This window comes from Aulonocara sp. 'chitande type north' Nkhata Bay, linkage group LG19, assembly GCF_057382095.1.
Source record: "Aulonocara sp. 'chitande type north' Nkhata Bay isolate Kocher_YH1m ecotype deep benthic linkage group LG19, A_spYH_male_GT1.1, whole genome shotgun sequence".
Lineage (NCBI taxonomy): Eukaryota > Metazoa > Chordata > Actinopteri > Cichliformes > Cichlidae > Aulonocara > Aulonocara sp. 'chitande type north' Nkhata Bay.
The window spans coordinates 22,344,217-22,364,434 of NC_141362.1; the positions used below are offsets into that span (position 1 = coordinate 22,344,217).

Here is a 20,218-nt window from a genome sequence, read left to right on the forward strand (position 1 = left end):
ACAGGAACTGTGATATTGCATGAGGAAGTCCAGAGTGACAGAGAAGAAGTATGTGAGGGTGGTGCAGGACACGTATGAGGACAGCAAGACAGTTCAGTGGGTTCAAGGTGGGGTTTACATCAAAGATCTGCTTCGGTTCCAGTTTGCAGTGATGATGGACAAATGGAGGGAAAGCAGGAGTCTCTGTGGACTATGGTGTTTGCAGATGACTTTGTCATCTGTATTGAGAATAGGAAGCAGCTGGAGGAAATCCTGGAGAGGTGGAGGTATGCTCTAGAGAAAAGTGGAAAAAGTAGAAGTAGAAGCAAGACAGAATATATGTGTGTGAATGAGAAGGAGACAATGAAGGAGGCGGTGAAGGTAGATGAGTTTAAATAACTGGGTTTAAATAAGCAATGGAGGATGCAGAAGAGAGGTGTAGAAGTGAGTGCAGACAGGGTGGAGACTACTGTCAAGCCTAATTTGTGACAGACAGATAGCAGCAACAGTGAAATGGAAGGTTTTTATAAGATAATAGTGAGACCTGCTATAATGTAGGATTTGAAAATGGTGGGCAAGCATAAAAGCGTGACTCTTCAAGTATTTTGCCAGGGTATGGATATCAAGAACAAAACTGCATTTAAAACTTTTAATCCAACTTCAGTGAAAGTCAGGACTAAACCTCGGAAATGTCGATCTATTATTCCAAGTCAGTGTTTGCAGAACTATTCCTTCATAAAAGTCTTTACCTGTGTTGTTTACATATAGGTTAACACAGTTAAATTGTTAAAGTAGGCCATTCATTGTCCAACTGGGCGTGTGTGTATGGTTTTCTTCCGTCCTGTGACTTCACACTACATTACCTGAATGAGAGGGCTTCCACCTGACTTCCAGCCCAATAATAAACAACCTGAAGCCACGCACACGCTGAGCTCCGGTGCAGAAACGGTTAACCAAAAGATGCAAGAACTGCGTGAGTCTGTCTGAGCATGTGCTGCTGGTGCCGCTGCTGCTGCAGTGAAGTAAAATGTGTCAATTTTCATCGGACAGTAGAGACACCGTGGAGGAGAAGCCGGGGACAGCAGATGAGCGGCAGGAAGCGGACACAACCAGGACAATCTCTCCGGGGGAGATGCATTTGATCGTCCGGCTTGTGTGCTGAGGGACACCGCAGAGCTCAGCCGAAAGGTAAACGAAATGCACAGACGATGATTCACGTCGGTGTGCTGGAGCTCAGCGACATGTAGCCAACATGTTAGGATTTAGTAGAAATAGCCATGATCAAAACAAGTATTCGTGAGGCTCCCTAGTTATTATTTTGCAGGTTTTTGTAATGTATCCAACCGTGGGAATTTCACCCGCTTGTTACTAATGAGTGTTTCCTTGCAAGTTGATAGTTGTGCAGCCGCGTTTCTGTTAACCGTGCCGCAAATTTAGTACACCGAGGCTGGAAAAAACAGCTGGACATCCTGTGTCAAAACTGGTCATCACTTAACATGTTTTGTGCACAGTTAGGCTGTTGGCACCTGTTAAAATAAGGATATGTAAGCGTACACGAGCGCATTATAAAAGCAGCCTGCGCGTATAAGTGTGTCTTTTTCATTACGCGGAGGCTTTGTCAGAGGAAAGCAAGTGTTTTCAAACCCTCTCTGTTTTGAATCTGGCCTTTTTAATTATTATTTGTCAAGGATAACCATACCGCACTGCTCAGTAGGATGGAGGCGTGATGCTGCAGCGGAGTCTCGGCAGCCGGGCCTGCGCAGTGGCCCGTAGTTTTCCAGGGACAGGATAAGATGACTTTGGACATCTAATTACAAGTAGACAAGCGATTCTTTTCTGTCATGACTTCTCTTCTGGATCATGGTCACACTGTAGGATGTGTTTTTACAGAAACACGGTGCCATATGGGGTTTGGATTTTCAAAATCCCTCATTGATTTATTCCATGTAAGGCCTGCAGTTCACTATCATTTGGGGTGAGATAATCCCTGCTGCTGCAGCCTCTGTAGCCTATATCCCGCCTCAGCCTTTTACACTGACTCTATTGACATTTTGGACCTATTTATAAGCCATTCACTAGATTTCACAGTGAGGATTCCCCGAATGACCCGTTAATATAAATGCAAATGCTTGAAAAAACTGCATTTATCAGCGTGTGGGCATCTAAATTAACGTAGCTGTACAAATGGACCTGTTACCTGTTTTCATACACATATATGAATTGCTAACCTCTTGAGTTATCAGGCTTTTTAAGACGCGTGAAGGAAACGTCACAGCCCCACATTTTTTAAAGACAATAAAAAAAGTGAATTTCAGTCAACACCAGCACAGCAGTGTCAGTGTTTTTGTTGTTGTTGTCATTTTCACCACTCAGTAAAGTTCATTTAACCTAGTTTCACTTTATATTTTTTCCACTGGTCATCCACGAAGCAGGATGGATCCATGCTTTCGTGTTGTTTCCGTGAATCCTGAGCCTACCATGTAAATGTCTTAGCAGAAATGAACACTCATCAGACCAGGCAGCAGTTTCCAGCCTTCTGTTGTCCAGTTTTGGTGAGCCTGTGCAAACTTTAGCCTTCGTTTAATGTTCTTAGCTGGCCAAAGTGGCCGCTGGGGTGGTCTTCTGCTACAGGGGTTATTTGAGAACTGCTGTTCACTGGACATTTTCTCTTTTTCATACAACTGTCACTGTAAACCCCAGAGATGGTTGCGCAGAAAAATAGATGAACAGTTTCTGAAATACTGGCATCAACAACCATTCTGATACTCACTTTGAACTTCAAAAGATCGTCTTGACCATGTCTACTTCCATTATTGCTGTCATGTGATGGCTGATTGGATATTTGTGTTTACGAACGGTTGAACAGATATACCTAATGATGTGGCCGCTAAGTGTAAGTTTATATTTTTAGGGTTGCGTTAAAACTCTTCAATTAGTTAAAAAGAACCACCACTGAGCAAGAGAACTGAAGATATTGATCGCAAATTACATCCACGTAGAGGCATCTATAATACATGCACAAAAGAGGAGCAAGGCATGGGTTCATTCTGTATTTGCACTTATGCACTTTGGTATATGCTGGTGAAAAACGTGCGTTTCCATTAAGTTGTCTTTGTGTTCTGGACTAAGCACATTAGTGTCATGTTTATCATTATTGGATACATCTTGATTTACGGAGTTTAAGGTTTTAAAAAAACTCAAGTATTAAACTCTGATCAGAGCAGGTGCCAGTCCAGCACTCAGCTTCTTTTGTTTTTCAAAGATCTCTTCCCTTCTAAAACCTGTGCACCGAGACCAATCTCAATTATGCGCTGTCAAAGATTGATTACGAAGCTGTCTGATAGAAGATTAACATGCGCCTGCACCCCTCCATTATAGACATTACTCTCCATTGCAGCATGATGACCATGTCAGTAAATCTCCTGCTTTCTTTACAGCTGCTCCACGATTTCTAATCTATGGTCCATGACCCCTATGCTACCCTGGATAGAGGGCTTAGCTCCAATATCTCAGGGCCTCTTACTAAATTGCAAAAAGCTCAAGAGCTGGAATGAATGTGATTGGAGGAAGGTTGTGAAAACAATATGAGAGTATTTTCGGGATTGTGAAGGGTAATTCTTAAGATATTTATTGGGTAATAAGGAACGATGATAAACTGACATATAAGCTGGCAGAGAAGAAGAATGACAGAAGGACATGCAGTTTAACTATACAGAAAACAACCCAGTGCATTTCCATCCTCCGGGATACCCGAACACACTTATCTTTAGACATCATTCTCCGTAATGTTATTCCTACCAGCAGCACAGAGTACGCTTCCTCTGCACTGTGCGTTGATTGCCAGATAACTTTGGAAATCCCACGTCACCGCATGAGCTGAGAAAGCAGTAAAGAGTTGAAGTCACTCCTCTTGTCAGGCTCTCCTGTTTCATTCATGACGCTCCTCAGCTATTTCTGTCACTTTCCAGGAGTACAACTGAATGAAACACTGCAAGTGCTTTTACAGGAGAGTCTGCACTCTGTGTTCCCGTTTTATGTGTGGCCATTCAGAATAACTGTAAGCTTATATAATCGAGAATGTAACTGTCAATTTAATGAATTTCAGGAACTATAACTTAAAGAGGCGACCCTGGAGACATATCTAAACACTGCAGCAACCAAACATCCTTATATAGAAAAAAACACCTTTTCTTCTTTAAAAAAAGTTTTCTATCAACAAATCTGAGTAATACCTGATTTGTGTAATAAAGTCTTCATTGCAGTCTTCATCAGGTCATTGAGAGGTAATCAGGTATATTTGTTTCTATCAGTGAGAATGAACCCTTCAGCGTTCATACCACTCGGTTTATTGAGTGCACTCCTCCCCCACCGCTCTGTTTGTTTTGTTCAGGCTTTCACCTTGCAGATATAGAAAGAATGCCTACTATAAAGTTATATGAGCCTCTGTTGGCACTGCTGTGTCCAGGCTTTTAGTCCTCGTGGCGTCTCTCCCGCTCTATCAGCAGCTCGGATACTTTACGTGCCCCCGGGGAATCTCTGGAATTAGGGGGATGCTGTGAAGGAAGGAGGGAGAAGTGTGTCTTTGTCTTTAGCATCGAGGTATCATTGTCTCGTAATTCCATCTGTTTTCATTTGTTTCTAATATTTATAAACAATATGTTTATATAAACATATAAATAATATGTTTATATATTATTTGTTTATTATTTGTTTATATATAAACATATAAATAATATGTTATGTAATATGTAATAAATAATATGTTTATAATATATATCATGATATATATATATATATAATCATGTCAATTATATTATATCAATATATAAATATATATTATATCAATATATATATTATATCAATATATATATATCAATATATATAATATATATCATGATATAATATATATCAGTCATATTTTTACATCACCAGCTGTTAATATCTCCTCTGCAGCCTGTTTGTACTTTTTTGCCTCAAGTGGTGAAACAAGTTTGTGGTTTTCACCATTAGCAGCAACAGTTGTTGAAGATGCTCCAGATGAGGCTGCACTTGTCTTACTGATGCCAGGTTTTATACACTGCCTTTTAAGTGCAGGCACTGGTATCAGCTGTAAATAGATCAGTCCACATAGATGTGGCTTGTTGAGCGTGTTTTGGAACTTTTATTTGCTTCATCTTACAGAAAAGGTAGATGTGATATTTAGGAGAGTGACAGTTTGTTGTTTCAGGGGTAATCGACCTGCCTTCTGGAATCATTTGGGATCAGTTTATTTTGCAATACCTCAGTAGGTTTTCCCATCCCCCTTCTTTCACCCCTAACTCTTATCGGACATTTTTACGTAGGCCCTGTTAAACACACACTTCTTGCCGCTTGCTCATCGTGCTTCTAAAAAAGCAGTATTGACCAGGATCAGCTAATGGTGATCAAGGAAGGGACAGCAGTCCTACAGATTCCCAGTCATAGAACTAGCAGCATTCTGTACACTCTTGGGGAATTAACGGGCTAATAATCATTTAGAAAATCTCACTTAAGAAGCTGGAACTTGTTTGGATTTTTAGCACCAGTGGCTAATCATGTGTGCTCATTGCAATTCTGACTGGTGTATTTCAGCAGAAGAAGGCACAAAACATAAATACATTTGCTTTAAAGCGTCAGTATTTTCAAGTTGATTACATCAAGGGCATGTCGCCTGCAGTGCTGTTTCCATCAGTGGAGATGAAGCAGTGGTTAGGTCACCTTGGTGACTGACGCTTAGCTGCAATGGATATTGCTGGTTTCTATACACTCCACTGCAGCCTTCAAAAAGTGACCTTCTAAAAGTCTGCATAGGCCTGGGATCCGTGCCACGGGGAGATATATAGTGCATGAAGGGATTATCCTGTGCTGCAACGTGGTGTGTTTCTGATATGGTGTCAGAGTTCACAGCTGTCAGCATACTGTTAGCAATGTAAAGGTATCTGTGTGTATCTTTTCTTTTTCAAATTGACTTTGGCTGAATTCTCATTTGGTGTGTTTTATTTGTGCCGTTCTTCTGTTTTTTCACTGCTGTCAAGAGATGCATCTCAGAGACTTGACACCCTTGTTTTCAACCAGACCCTCAGCTTTTTTTCATTTAAAAGCTCACACATGGCTGGTGTTTACCCTCGTGTCCTCAGGCAAACCCCTCTTAATCACTTCCCCCTCTTTCAGTTCAGAGAGCACCCTGCCTGTGTTGTGTCTCCCCATGGTCATACTGAGGTTTACAAAGCAGGCAGCTCCATCACATCTGCCATTCTGATCACCATCAGACTGTGATGTCCCGTCGCGGGGCTCAATAGAGTGCAACGGCGATGCGGGTCCCAGCAGCAGGAGCTGGAAAGAGTCCTGCTGGTCAATACTTTGGCCCGATGAGAGAACCGTTGGGGTTGCGGGTTGGTGGGCGATATCCTACAACGACTGCAACAGCAGCAGAATCAAATAGCACCCAGTGTGTGAACTGTGTCATGCTGAGGCAACAAGTCAATAGATATTCCTACACGCACACACATTTAAAGGAGGGAGCAGAGGTGTCCTGTCAGCTTTTAAGATGCTGACAATGTAATCACATCAACCAGCAAGGGAGCTTTGTATGTGTCATCACCAGTAACTCTCCCCCGATTTCCCATCAGCCCCCCCACTGTTTGCCTTAAAAAGCAAAAGTGGAGCAAAAAGGTCAGGTAGCAATGTCTGTGGTGTCCAGTGTTAACATTCAACGTATAATAAAACAACCTCCCTGCGATTTTAGGGATACCAGACACCAAATTTAAAATTGATTCAAATGAACAAAGTAACAAAAGATTGAACCAAATAAGTTTTTTTTTCATGTCATAGTTTAATGTTTTCAATTCCAGAAAAGCTTTTGAGGAAAAAAAAAATACTAGCTCATTTTGAATTTGATGACAGCAACATGTCTCACAAAGGTTAGGCCATATCTGTGTAACATCTCATGTTTCTTTCTTGTTTCAACATAATCATCTGCGAACTGAAGAGACCAGTTGTAGGATGTCTGGGAGGGAATGTTGTCCCATTCTCATCTGATATATCATTATAGCTACTCAAAAGTCCTGGGTATTCTTTGTCATGGTGTGCCAAATGACACACTGGTGGGAGGGCGCCATCATATGCTTCCTAGAGAACGCATAAGATAGGATGTCAAGAGAGAAACTGTGGTACTGCATGAGGAAGTCAGGAGTGGCAGAGAAGTATGTGCAAGTGTGAGAAATCAAGCTCAGTAGAAGCTGTGTGTGAATTAGCGGTAGGCAGGTGTAACAGTGAGGCTACATGGAGCAGAGGTAGTGAAGGTGGATGAGGATGTTCCCCACGTTCATCACAATATGGTACAAAAAACAAAGAAAAAGGATTGCACTATTACGAAACTGCATAAGCAAGTATTGCACAGTAAACAATCAGAGAATTTCCATTGTAATCTTATCTTTGTGATAACTCTCTAAAATGTAGTGTAAAGAACGGGTTGAGCGGCTGAATATTTCAGCGAGTCTGATAATATTAACGTCCCTGTTATATATTTCCAAGAGACAGGAACCTACTGAAGAGAAAGAAACAACCCACATATTTTCAGTACTTTCAATGAAAATGATTTCTTTTTATATAAAGCTAAGAGCAAGTCATGTTTGCTGCACTACTCTACTAATCATTTTAAGCCTTTTCTTTCACCCCCGAATATATCTACAGGCCCTTTGGCACAAAGTCCAGGGTTAGACGGCTGAATGTCGTCTCACATATTTTTCGTCATTAGCGGCTTAGTGGGCATGAGACTGCTGTCAGTGAAGCAAAAAAAAAAAAAAAGAGAGAAGAGAGAAGGGGGAACTGAACTGAAAGAAGAAAGTGTGGGAATAGAATTAAGGCATGTGATACTCGAGTGAGAATGGGAAGCTTATTAGTTTGTGAACTCTTTTAAGGCCATTTTCAGTTCAACATTTTGACCATCACCACAGCCTTGTTCTTTATTTCCCCCTCTACCATAAGTGGGAGGGGGATCAACTGAGAAACTGAGGATGTGGTCTTATTATGCTGACTTTTCAGTGAGAAAGTAAAAATATCTCAAAGAAATCCTGCGAATTTTATTTTAAATAGGACCACGATTTACATTTAGGTCCATGTGTTTATGTCACATTTGTAAAAAATTTTCCTCTACATACATTCTATAAAAATATGATCTCAGCTTTTATTCAAGAGCTTTAACAAAAGTATAAAGATTTACATCCATCTTCATGCATAGTGCCTCATTTTCAGAATCTTCAATAAGATTCAATTTGGATGCAAATCTTTCACAGCCAATGCCTGCCTGAAGCCCAGAGCCAATGGACAAGTTGCAAACTTATGTTGCTTTTTGCACTTTGCTTTGAGTCATTATTTATTTGCCCAGTGAAGCACAGTCTGATCAGTTTTGCAGCATTTGGCTAAATCTGAGCAGAGTGTATATTCCTGTACACACAGAATTCATCCTGCTACTTATACCCGCATTCATCAATAAACCTTAGTATCCAGGTTCCCCCATGTGTGGTATAAATGGCATAAATAGATCAAACTAAATAAAAGCAAGCCTGCAAAAGTGGGTCTTAAGCTTCTTTTTAAAGGTATCAGCAGTGGCCACAAATCTTAAATCCAATAAAAACCAGTCACCAGTGGTAAAGATTAGTGCTATCATATTTTTTTATAAGTTCTAATATATTCAGACCAGAAAGTCAAGGTTTCTTAATAACAGCATCTTTACTGAATGTTCCCTCATCCTCTTGACAGTAGAATAATTCATTTCAATTTAATTCAGTTTTATTTATATAGCACCAAATCGCAACAAGGCGTGTTACATTTTAGTTTAAAGACCCAACAATAATACAGAGAAAACATGGGCATGTGCTTTGGCCACAGTGGGATATATATATACAGTATGCAATACTTTTGTGATTTGGTCATCTCACGCAGAATTGATTTTAAATCCTTTTTGGATATAGGTTCATGAGTGCCTGATTACACTACGTGATGCTATGAATAAAATGCATTAAGCTAACCACTGTATGTATACAGGTATTTAACCCACTCCTGAAGGATGACTTTTGTTTTGAAGTGTTTTAGAAGGAAAAGCTGTAAATTACATGGAAAGTAAACTGGGTCAAGTGTCAGGTATAGGTGGTGCCATGGACTATCTGTCTCGTTTCTCTTGGAAGGAGACAGATAGGAGGCATACTCATCTTGCTCTCACCTTACCCCTGTCTGCTCTACTGAGAAAGTAAGTCAATATAGCATTAGGAAGCCTATTATCATAGGCTTCATCTGCAGGTATTGCCCCCTGCTGGTTATTAAAAATAATGCAAGTTTGTGCACTTGGGCAATGGTGCATTTTTTCAGACCAAGTGGTCATCTCTAATCCTGCACACATAGTCTGTGAATACAGTGCAACATAGCACTTTACATTTAACATTTTGGTAAAGTCACTATCACGTCGAGAGTGAGATTAGAAGATCCATTCGACTCATGTCTGATCACAGACTATATGGCAGAGGTGGGCAACTCCAGGCCTCGAGTGCCGGTGTACTGCAGGTTTTAGATATCACCTTGGGTCAGCACATCTGAATCACATGATCAGTTCCTTACCAGGCCTCTAGAGAACTTCAGGACATGATGAGGAGGTCATTTAGCCGTTTGAATCAGCTGTGTTGGATCAAGGACACATCTAAAACCTGCAGGACACCAGCCCTCGAGGCCTGGAGTTGCCCACCCCGCTATACGGCTTAAGCTTGAATCAAGTCAGCATACTCAGCACAAAGAGTGGAAAGAAGTGGAACCTGCTAGCCTGGCTCCATCCAAATAACATATACCCATCAGCACCATTCACTCGCTACATGTTCGATAGGTCAGTGTCATTTCAGAACCCTGAACGTGAGAATGTGTTGAATCTTCAGTGTTTTTTCCACTTTAAGGATAAGTGCTAAGATTTCATTAATGTCCTTATCTTTCAGGCGCTAAAGGGAAATTTACTTGATTATTTTCATAAAGGTCACAAGGAGCTGTTCTGATGCAGTAAACCCTTTAACGGGAACCAGTTCTTGCAAAAGGCTAAAGCTTGTGCTCACAATATTTGACAACTATTGGCTGACCCAGTCATGCTGGAAGGGATGAGAAGGAGAGTATTTCCCAGGGAGCCACAAAAAGATGGTATAAAGGGTTTAGGGAGGTCAGTTGGTCCATCGCTGTGGCCCAGTTCCTCACATGAAACCCTTGTTTCTTGTTTGGGAGAAATGTGTTAATCCCCAGGGACTCACTCTGGGCCCCAGCAAACCTTTGAAGGAATAAATAGCCCCAAAAAATCAGCTTTTGTTCTTCAAACCAGCTTTTGTACTCCTAACCTCTGTCAGAGCTTGTATTTAACAGACCGGTTATGAGCTATTGTATAATAACTGCCACTATGACACAGTTTCCTCTGGAAACATTGTATAGCAGATGATATATACACACAGTGGTCTTATAAACTATGTAGTCCTTGAACCTGCCAGTATGGAGCTGTTTTCCTTTTGTGTGTTTTTTTATTGGACGTGCAGTGTTTAAATAGAGGAAGGATCTAGCCCTGCGTGGGCCTTCTGATACCTGATACCAAAGCCTGTGTGTGTGTGTCAAGCTGCAGGATTTAGAAAAAGAGCACATGATGTAGGTAGTCAGATGATGAAGCTATACCTTACATAAGAAACACCCGCAGTCACTCAGTAAATAGCATCAGCTGAGGGAAGGGCGTAGAGTTTAAGTGCTCTGCAGCCCTCTAGTCTCTAATTTAATCTTCCTGATGTCAGTACACTATTTCATCACCTTGTCCTTAATTGAACTATGGCTTGGTACCATTTACAATTAAAGTTGTAATCCAAGATTACAGTCCTGGCAAACTGTTGTTAATAAAGATAACCGCAAATAGCTGTAGACCCCAGACAGCTTACACTTGTGTCATCACTACTTCAGAAGTTGGCAGGAACTGTAATATTTAAAATCAGGAAAAGTAATGTATGTTTGTTGTTGTATGTTGTTTTCAGACTCTCCAGTAAGATACTGATAGAGTTTCTTTGGGGGCCAAACTCATAAAGAGTGCAGACAAGTTCATAAACAAATGAAAAGGAAACTGGAAAACAATATAATCCCTGCTGTCTTACCTCCACACTGTGGTCAAGTTGCAATGAAAAATAGGTGTGAATGTAGAAAGTCAAACAGTACAGGAGACACATGTGTGAATAGTTTTCAACACACCCAGGGTTGGAGTTTCACTAAAAAGAAACCCTGTAGTATATTACAAATTACTGTAATTACTATGTAATTACTTGCCGGAGAAAATAATGTGTTACACTGATTATTATATTACTTGAAATACATTATCACATAATTATCAGTTAGCAACATAAACCTGAGGCTACAGCCCCACACACCATTACATCTCTATCCTAAAGAGGACACACAAGATCTTTTTTAGTTTTTAAATATAAACGCAAAACGGACAAAAACAAAGCAAATTTGAAAACAAGCCTAAAGAGTTTTCAAAGCGATTCTACTTTCAAAATATGTGCAGATAGAAATGAAGGTCACACGCCTGATATCGCTGCCTTGTTACCAACTGAAGAACAGGCTCTGGATGCTGGACCAGAGTCTGCATGCTTCTTTGCTACCTTTGTGTTAGCATGCTGTCTGTGCAGAGCTGAAGTTGTGTTATCAGTTTTATGCAGCTGTTTCTGTCCTGAACATTTTGCACTTTCACATTTCGCTCTTGTTTTAATTAATATCCAAATCTCCACTCCTCAATAGTTCCGCTGCTCCGGTCGACTGATTTATCTCCTTCCTACACAAAAACCTGCGTACCTTGACGTTTGCATGATCAAAAAGTCAGTACAGCTCTGATATGATGGAAAGAGACACTAACAATAAAAACGAGAAATGGATGTTAATACATTGAATAACTATAGCAGAACGAATGCCAACTATAAATAGAATCTAAAGAGTACAACTTGAAAATTGTTAGAATTAATATGTATCCTGACCAGTGTCTTGCTGCCTGCTTGTCATCTTTCTGCCTCTTTCTTTCTCTCCTTTTCCTTCAGATCTTTGTTTTTTTGCTACAGTAAAGTCTGTGTGAAGGCGAGAGGAGGAAGGATGGTGACATCGGAAACCCCAGAGGCTCCCGTTCCTCTGACAGCGCTGTCACGCTGGTACCTGTACGCCATCCATGGTTACTTCTGTGAGGTGATGTTTACTGCAGCCTGGGAGTTTGTGGTCAACTGCAACTGGAAGTTCCCTGGCGTGACCAGTGTATGGGCGCTCTTCATCTATGGCACCTGCATCCTCATTGTGGAGCAGATGTACCTAAAGCTGCGCGGTCGCTGCCCCGTGCTGCTGCGCTGCATCATCTACACTTTATGGACCTACCTGTGGGAGTTTGGTACGGGGCTGCTGCTGCGCCAATTCAACGCCTGCCCTTGGGACTACTCTGAGTTCCGCTACAACTTTAAGGGACTGATCACGGCTGAGTACGCGGTGCCCTGGTTCTGCGCATCCTTCATTGTGGAGCGCCTCGTCATCCGCAAAACGCTGAGGCTGCGCTTTCATGAAGGGCCCGAGGATGGTTGGTCAAACCATCAATCTGATGCTGGGGGTGGCCGAGGGAATGGAGGAACTGTGGGGGGTGGGAGAAGGAGAGAGAGGAGCAGAGGGATGGGAAATAATTCTAATGGCTACCTTAAAGCAGAATGAATCAAGGAATTGATAGAATGACACAATCCAAACCAGCCCAATCCGACCCTCCTTTTCATAAGCAGTCCTACCCCTCAGCTGTGTGAGATGAAGACACACAGCTGTGCAGACTGGGCTGGTATGCAGACAGCCAGACAACAAACACCTAACTGGGGCTTTAAATGCCCAAATCACACACTGTTAACACAGGGGTACCGTTAACTACATGCTGCTGTGTTTGCTGCATTTCATAACGCACCACCCATTTCCATGTGGGCTTGACCTTAAGGAGATCAGGGCTCTCTCTCCTGTCCCACAGTGTTTGGGTAAAAGAACTACTGTTGCAAAGAGTATGTGTGATTGTCCTGTGGAAGAATTAATTCACGAACAAATACATTATTAATGTTTTTCAGGGGCACATCAGTCTATATTAAAGCAGAATGCTTGCTGTGTAGAAATCATAGTAAAAAGTAGCTTGGTTGTGAAATGTCCTTTTTTAAAATGTACATATTGTCCTTTAGTATTATTCAAAGTACTGTAGTAATGTAGCTACAAAAGGATCCATAAAGGTGCTGTATACCAGCATTTTATTTTGAAAGGTCATTCACGGCTAAAAATAAGGAGCTTTTGCGTGTGACAGGAAACAGCCTGCTGGTATGATACCACTATATATGTGCTTGCCTGAGTGAGGTGGTTAGCAGTGACTGAACTTTCAAAATAAAATACTTGTATTCAACACCTTAAGAGTATACTGTCCACCCAGGAAGCAATGCGCCATCTGTCAGCTTATGTCACGACGAATGTTTCTCTGCAGTTAGAGAATACCCACAATGCCTAAAAAACAAAAAACAAAAACAATGCATGAAAAAATTGTCTTCCAATATAATGTGACATTTTTTTTACAGAGCTCATTCAGCAGCCATACTGTGTGTCTCCACAATCAGTCTGCTGCTTGTGTGTTAATGACAGTAGCTCAGAAGGTGGAGCTGGTCCACCAGCTATCAGGGTTGATTGCCTGTTGTCTCCTTACTGCATGATGAAGTGTCCTTGAGTGAGACGTTGATACCCAAACTGCTCCCGTTGAGCAGGTCATGGCCTTGCATGGCAGCTTCTCCGCCACTGTGTGTGACTGTAGGTGTGTGTGTCTGCAAGCTTATATGATGGCACTAAATAAATGCAGGGACGCCTTTCTGCTGTCATGGTTACGAGTCACGACCATCAGCATAAAGCACAAAGCTTCTCGGTAATGTGCTTTTTTTTTTTTTGCAGCTGTTCAAAAACGTGCACACGGCTCGCTGTCTGCATTTTGTTTTCTTTAATGTTGTCGAGGCCACACATGCCTCATGTATGTATGTAACTGTCATTCACTGGAACACAATACTCCTTCCTGTCCAGTTACAGTGCACACGTATGAATATGTTTGCTGAACAAGTGAAGCCTGTGAATGGAGAATCTCATGGATGGACACCGAAGGTGAAGTATTGAATTCCAAGAAAAAAACTTTTTTATTTTATTTACAAAGAGTCATCGAATTATTGGTCTTTAGGTTTCCATTTCTGTCCCCGTTGTTTTTGTTGCCGACTTAAGTGAAGGAGAGGAAGTTCACAGCAGAATTTGTTAATAATTTACTGAAGAAACACTCACTTTTCAGCCAAAATGGAATTAGTTGCTCATGTGTTTTATAAATTCATGATGTGTAATTTGACCTCTTTGGTATTACGCTGGATGTTTCCATGTGAGGCAGAGTGCATCAGTGGAGCCGTATTATCAGCGCAACTAGGTTAAAATGCTCAAAACTCTGACACTTTTTAACATTCATGTCTTAAAAGCAGGTAACCCACACAGAATAATGGTAGTTCTAGACGTAGAAGGATCAAGAAGTGCATACACTTGCCTCCATATGCAGGAAGCGATGGCATTCTTTCTATGTGGTGCTAACTGTTTAAATGTAAAAGAGGTAAAACACTTCACTTTGATTTCAATGTACTGGAGGACTGATAGCATATACTGATAGCATGTCATATAGAATATGATTGCTGAAAAGTATATGTTCTACAGGAAAGACACACTGTGCTTGATCAACTTAGACTTGAGCAGTTATTAGAAACTGATGGACTCTGTAAAACGGTGACCTTCATCTGTGTTGCGTCACTGAAATGCAGTGGCTTCCCTTCACTGTCTAAGCTGGGATGAAGTGCTGCCACCCGGTGGATACACTGAAAACAACTTTTATTATGCTACAATGGAAACTATAATGTGTAGAGAAAAACTTGTGAAAAAAACATGTTGTGGTTTTAACCCCATGGCATTTTTATCTAACTTTAACATGTTTATTTCATATGTGACTCAAAAGGCTTAAAAGCAATATAATCTATGCCCCAGCTATGTTTAACTTCTCTTTAAAATCCAATGAACTACAATATGGTATGCAGCTAATTAGTACTACTGCTTTAATGGAAGAAATTACAAGAAAATGCAAGTGTATTCTCCGCAATATGTGAATGAAGGCGTGCTGAGTGTGCATAGGGTGTTGTACAGAGACACTGTCTCTGTGTGTGCATGTAAAGTGTGTTAAAGTTGATACTCTGGTATTTTTACCTCCAGTGTGCATGTGCAAGTGCAAAAATTATCTCGTCAAACTCAGATTTTAACCTGCTGATTATTAGCCCCCCATGCACTGTAACAGTTGCTTTAAAGAAACAAACAAAAAAAGAAATGTACAGGTTTTTAGTGAAATCACTGTACTGTATATCAATCATTTTGTTTTTTGTTCATGTATGATTTATCAGTTGCTGGGATTAAATATATTTATTGGATCTTGATATTTGTTTGTATGGAACCTTTTTTTAATGATCTATGTCAACAAAATGTATACATTTACCCACATTTCACTCAAAGACAACTCTGGATTCTTCAGGGTTCATCCTCGGGGTACAATGAATATCTGTACAGTAGCTCACAGCAGAGATTTCCCTCTGGATCAGGTCATGGCTACTCCTGAAAAGTAATACAACTAAATCTTTTCTCCTGCTTGGCTAAAGACCCAGAATTAAAAGTAAATAGGACGATGAAATTAGTTGTTTTACATCCATACAGTTTGAACATAAAACAAACTTATATAAAAGGTTTTTTTGGGGGGGGAACAGCGCACACATTAAACCCCCCCTCAGCGTTGGAAAACATCTGCAGTCTGAGATTAAGCAGGTGTAAGTCTTTGTTTGAACATTTGACTTCTTTACATCGAGCTAATTGCTGCTTATGCGAAATCACAGAGCAGGCCATCAAACGTGCTTTACAAAAATGCTCATATCCTCAAGGGATGAGCAACTTTCCCTGTGATTGAGTAACTGGTGCTCTGAGTGAGAACTTCTAGGTCACTACATGTTCTAGTGCTTTCCTTCAGGAAGATTTTCACAGGGTCACATCTGAAACTGTAGCAGACACAATCACATTCTTTCTCTAGATCCACAAAGACAGTGTAATTTATTCTAACCTCTATACTTCACCGTCAACATCCTCAGCATCAGTAACTCTTTCCCATAGCTTCATGGTATCATCACTTTTATCCCTCTGTAGTTATTGCAGCTCTGCACATCATCTCACTCTTAAAAACTCTGTACCAGTACACTATTTCTCTATTTCTCAAACATTATCTCACTTTCTAAGATTGTTTTTAAACAGTCTGGTTAGAAAGCCCACTGCCCCCTCTCCCAGAAATCTCCATATCTCCACAGGCATGTCATTTGAGTCAACCACCTTTCCGTTTTTCATCCTCTTCATAGCTTCCCTACTTCCTCCTTACTAATCCTCTTCACTTCCTGGTTCACTATCTGCTATCCCTCCTCCTCTCTGTCATTGTCTTTATTTTTATATAGTTTTAATCTTGCGAAATATTTTCCATCCAGGGAATGAGTAAAGTTTTTCAGGATACTTCAAAATCTGTAGAATAAGGGTGAGTATTCTGTGGAAAACCTTCTTGGTTTTGTACCTGCTATAGAGAGACAGCAAAGGGATGCTTTAATAAGACTATCCGATTGTTAAGTGATGACGTGACGAATTCTACTTCCGGGCCTAAAGTAGTCGTTTAATATGGCTTTTGTGTTGTTAACATGTTTAATGTTATGTATTTTCTTCTATTTAATCTCAAAAAGCTCCTAAAACAGTCAGTGATCACTGTTGACCTACCTCGGCTTTTATTACCGCTAATCATTTATTTAAGCTCAGTTTTTAAAACCTTAGGATGTAACTACAGCCCAGCCCATGCAGCAGTATATGAATGACTAACCTCGTATTGTGGATGGATTATCTCAGTTGTTCTCCTGGCTGAAGTTTGGTCCTTTTACAGCATCCTGCCATGCGATTACATTTGTTCCTGACCACCGAGAACACTCACGTTAACTTTTATCGAGTGGGAAAAAAGTTAGCTTGTTTATATTATGCTAAAGGGGCGATTGTGGCTCAAGAGTTGGGAGTTCGCCTTGTAATCGGAAGGTTGCCGGTTCGAGCCCCGGCTTGGACAGTCTCGGTCGTTGTGTCCTTGGGCAAGACACTTCACCCGTTGCCTACTGGTGGTGGTCAGAGGGTCCGGTGGCGCCAGTGTCCGGCAGCCTCGCCTCTGTCAGTGCGCCCCAGGGTGGCTACAATGTAGCTTGCCATCACCAGTGTGTGTGAATGGGTGGATGACTGGATATGTAAAGCGCTTTGGGGTCCTTAGGGACTAGTAAAGCGCTATATAAATACAGGCCATTTACCATAACATAGCTGTATCACTAGCGGTCATGTAGCACATCATTATATACCAGCTAGCCCAACTTCAGTAACCCTACAAACGTCACTGCTGTTTAGTTTTCTGTCTTCATTTATGCTGGAAGTGATAGCAGAGCTGTACGTTTTAATTTGTTTCCAAAACCCTGCAGTCAGGACATGCTATATTGTATTTAGATAGAAGCTAGCGAGCTAACTCCCTGCTAACTTCTAACTCCGTTAAATGTCATAAATTCCGTTTTCATGGATGCCTGGATGTTAAACTCAATTGTTATACCTGGTAGAGCAGAACGCTGATCATTTTATTAAAGATGAAAGAATTTAGACAGTTTTTCTACTCTCAGTAATGCCATAGTGATCGTTTGATATATGGACCTGCAGCGGATTTTTTTTTTTTTTACTTTATTTATCACATTTTAGACATACAGTCAAGTAAAACAGGGATCACATAAAAGATGACATTGTGGTAGTACAATGAAGAACAGAAAGAGTGACAAGGACAGTGAGACAAAAGTGAGTACAAAAAATAAAATAAATTAAGGGGAACATAAATAAACAAAATGGACCTGCAGCAGAGTTTAGGTCCAGACACGGCTAGTGACGTCAGACTGAACAACCGGATTGGCTTGTTAGCGGAATGCTAACTTTAGCATGCTAACATGCCCAAACACCAACTATATGCAAATTAGCAACAAATAAACACGTACGACTGAGACCGGTATTCGTCATGGTTTTCTTCATTTTTCAAGGTTGTTATGATTAAGCAGGTGAGGTGATGAAAAGTTTAAAAAAAAAAAACATTCAAATTAAAACGACTTTTCATGGCAGAGCACAAGCCTACAGTCTACAGTTAAGAGACCTTAAACACACATCAACTCAGTGGTACTCCAGGCTGTCCAAAGGTTTTTTGAAGTTTTTCTTTGGACTCCTTTTCACTCATTTTTAGTCCAGTCGTTGTACTTGACCATTTTCAGAGGAATGCCTTTTGTTTGTTGAGCCACTTAACACTGACCTATGACTCATTTAAGCATAAAAACAGGACCATAAAGCAGTGTTGTGTCTACACCTAAGAACATAGCAACCAACTAGTACTAGTACTTGCAGCCTGTTGCAAAAACATACAATTTGTTCACATTTCTCTAGTTGAATCTAGAAAAATGCCAACTTTGATTGTCCTACAAGACACCTGGAGAACTATTTCTGAACACTACTAAAAGAAATGACAATGCGAGAGTTCAGGCTGTGTGGAAGAATAATGGTCACAGATCATACCAGATATTGACTTTCAAGCTGATTTGAAATCCACAAACCTTTTTGATTTGACCTTATATACTTTATACACATTTATATTTGCACAGCTTTCAGTGAATCACTGCACCTATTTCCTGTTTTCAGGGCAAATTTCCATCTAAATCACAGTAGTAAATGTAATGTAACACAGAACCTTAGTCTTATAGCATTATTGTTTTTAATACTATATTTTTAGCCTATTTTTAGAGTGTAAATTGCAGTGACCTAGATTATACACTCCGTGTTTCTGAGTGCATGCCTCTATCACAGTTATCAGGATCATGGTTAATTATGCAAGCAATCCTCTGAATTACTGCCAAAAATCTTCACTGTTGCCTTTATAAAGTGTAAACCCCTGGCCTATAGGTGTTTATATTATAGCAGGTACTTTTCATGTGTTCACAGCAAGCTGCAGCTCACTTCTTTAACCACACGATGGCTCTTTTTCACCAACAACGACAGGCGAGCGGACAGGCAGCTTGAGGACACAGGTTGATCCTGAGTCATCAGTCTGCTGAAAGATTAGGTTGTCGAGTAGGCAGTTTTTATGGCTGTGCTTTCCAAGCAACGGGACAAAGATGGGTTTAAAATGTAACTTTTCATGATGCACACTCGTAGGATTTTATAGCAGTTGAGTTGCCCATCAAATATGAAGGTTTCACTCATCTTTGTTTTTAACCTGTAATTTATTTATGACAGGCTCTGACTTCAGCATTTTATGTAAGCATAATAAAACTGGAGTTTGTTTAGTTACATGATGGTGCGCTGACAGATTTGTGTTTGTAGAAGAGAAGTAGAGAAAAAATTTTCCATCTCCTCCCTCCTTGCTACCACACCTTGCACCAGCTACTGAGAATATGGGTCATTAACATGCCTTGTCAAATCAATTGGCTTTGAGTTCCAATTGGCCCTGGGGCCCTTCAGCAGAGCCATGCCTACCTACCTGTAAGAGGGTTTGTCTTCTTCACACGCCCGAATGCACTAATTGGCACAAAGCTGCTGTGGCCCTGCCTCAGTCGGCACTGTCGGCAAGTGGCTTCATCACCCTTCTTCCAATCACTCTCTCGCACTCCAAATAAGGACATTCAGAACCTGTGAGTGTGCTGCCTAAGGCGGGAATTTAAGACCTGTCTTGTGAGTGTGTTGTGTTGCTCGTGTGCGTGCGCCCCGCACTTTGTTAAGCTTAAGTTTCACCGGGCTTTTCTTGTGTGACTTCATTGTTCTCTGTGTCAGGTCTAGAGTTTGCTTAACAGGAAGTGGATTAAAGTCCAAGCGTTAATGTAGAATATCCGCAACAGCTCGACTCCACTGAAACTACATTGCCAGAGAGAAATCAGAACTCTTAAGCAGGCTAGTAGTCTTTATAGGTGCAAATTATGAAGTCTGACTTAGCTCTGTTTATTAGTTATATTTTGTATGAATGTGAAAATGGGCTTAAAGTTTCTCCAAC

At 40.8% G+C, this 20,218-nt stretch overlaps 1 protein-coding gene across 1 annotated transcript; it reads left to right on the forward strand.

Annotated features, from left to right (window-relative positions):
• The first annotated feature begins 989 nt into the window (after positions 1-989).
• On the forward strand, positions 990-15,536 carry tmem229b (transmembrane protein 229B). The gene is made up of 2 exons (XM_086275613.1): positions 990-1,167; positions 12,087-15,536. Exon 2 carries the CDS (start codon positions 12,139-12,141, stop codon positions 12,733-12,735), a length of 597 nt encoding a protein of 198 aa, XP_086131739.1. The 5' UTR covers positions 990-1,167; positions 12,087-12,138; the 3' UTR covers positions 12,736-15,536.
• The last annotated feature ends 4,682 nt before the right edge of the window (positions 15,537-20,218 follow it).

Bases quoted from the DNA above. Each gene is read 5' to 3' on its own strand.
- tmem229b (XM_086275613.1), top strand. From the start codon at position 12,139: ATGGTGACATCGGAAACCCCAGAGGCTCCCGTTCCTCTGACAGCGCTG.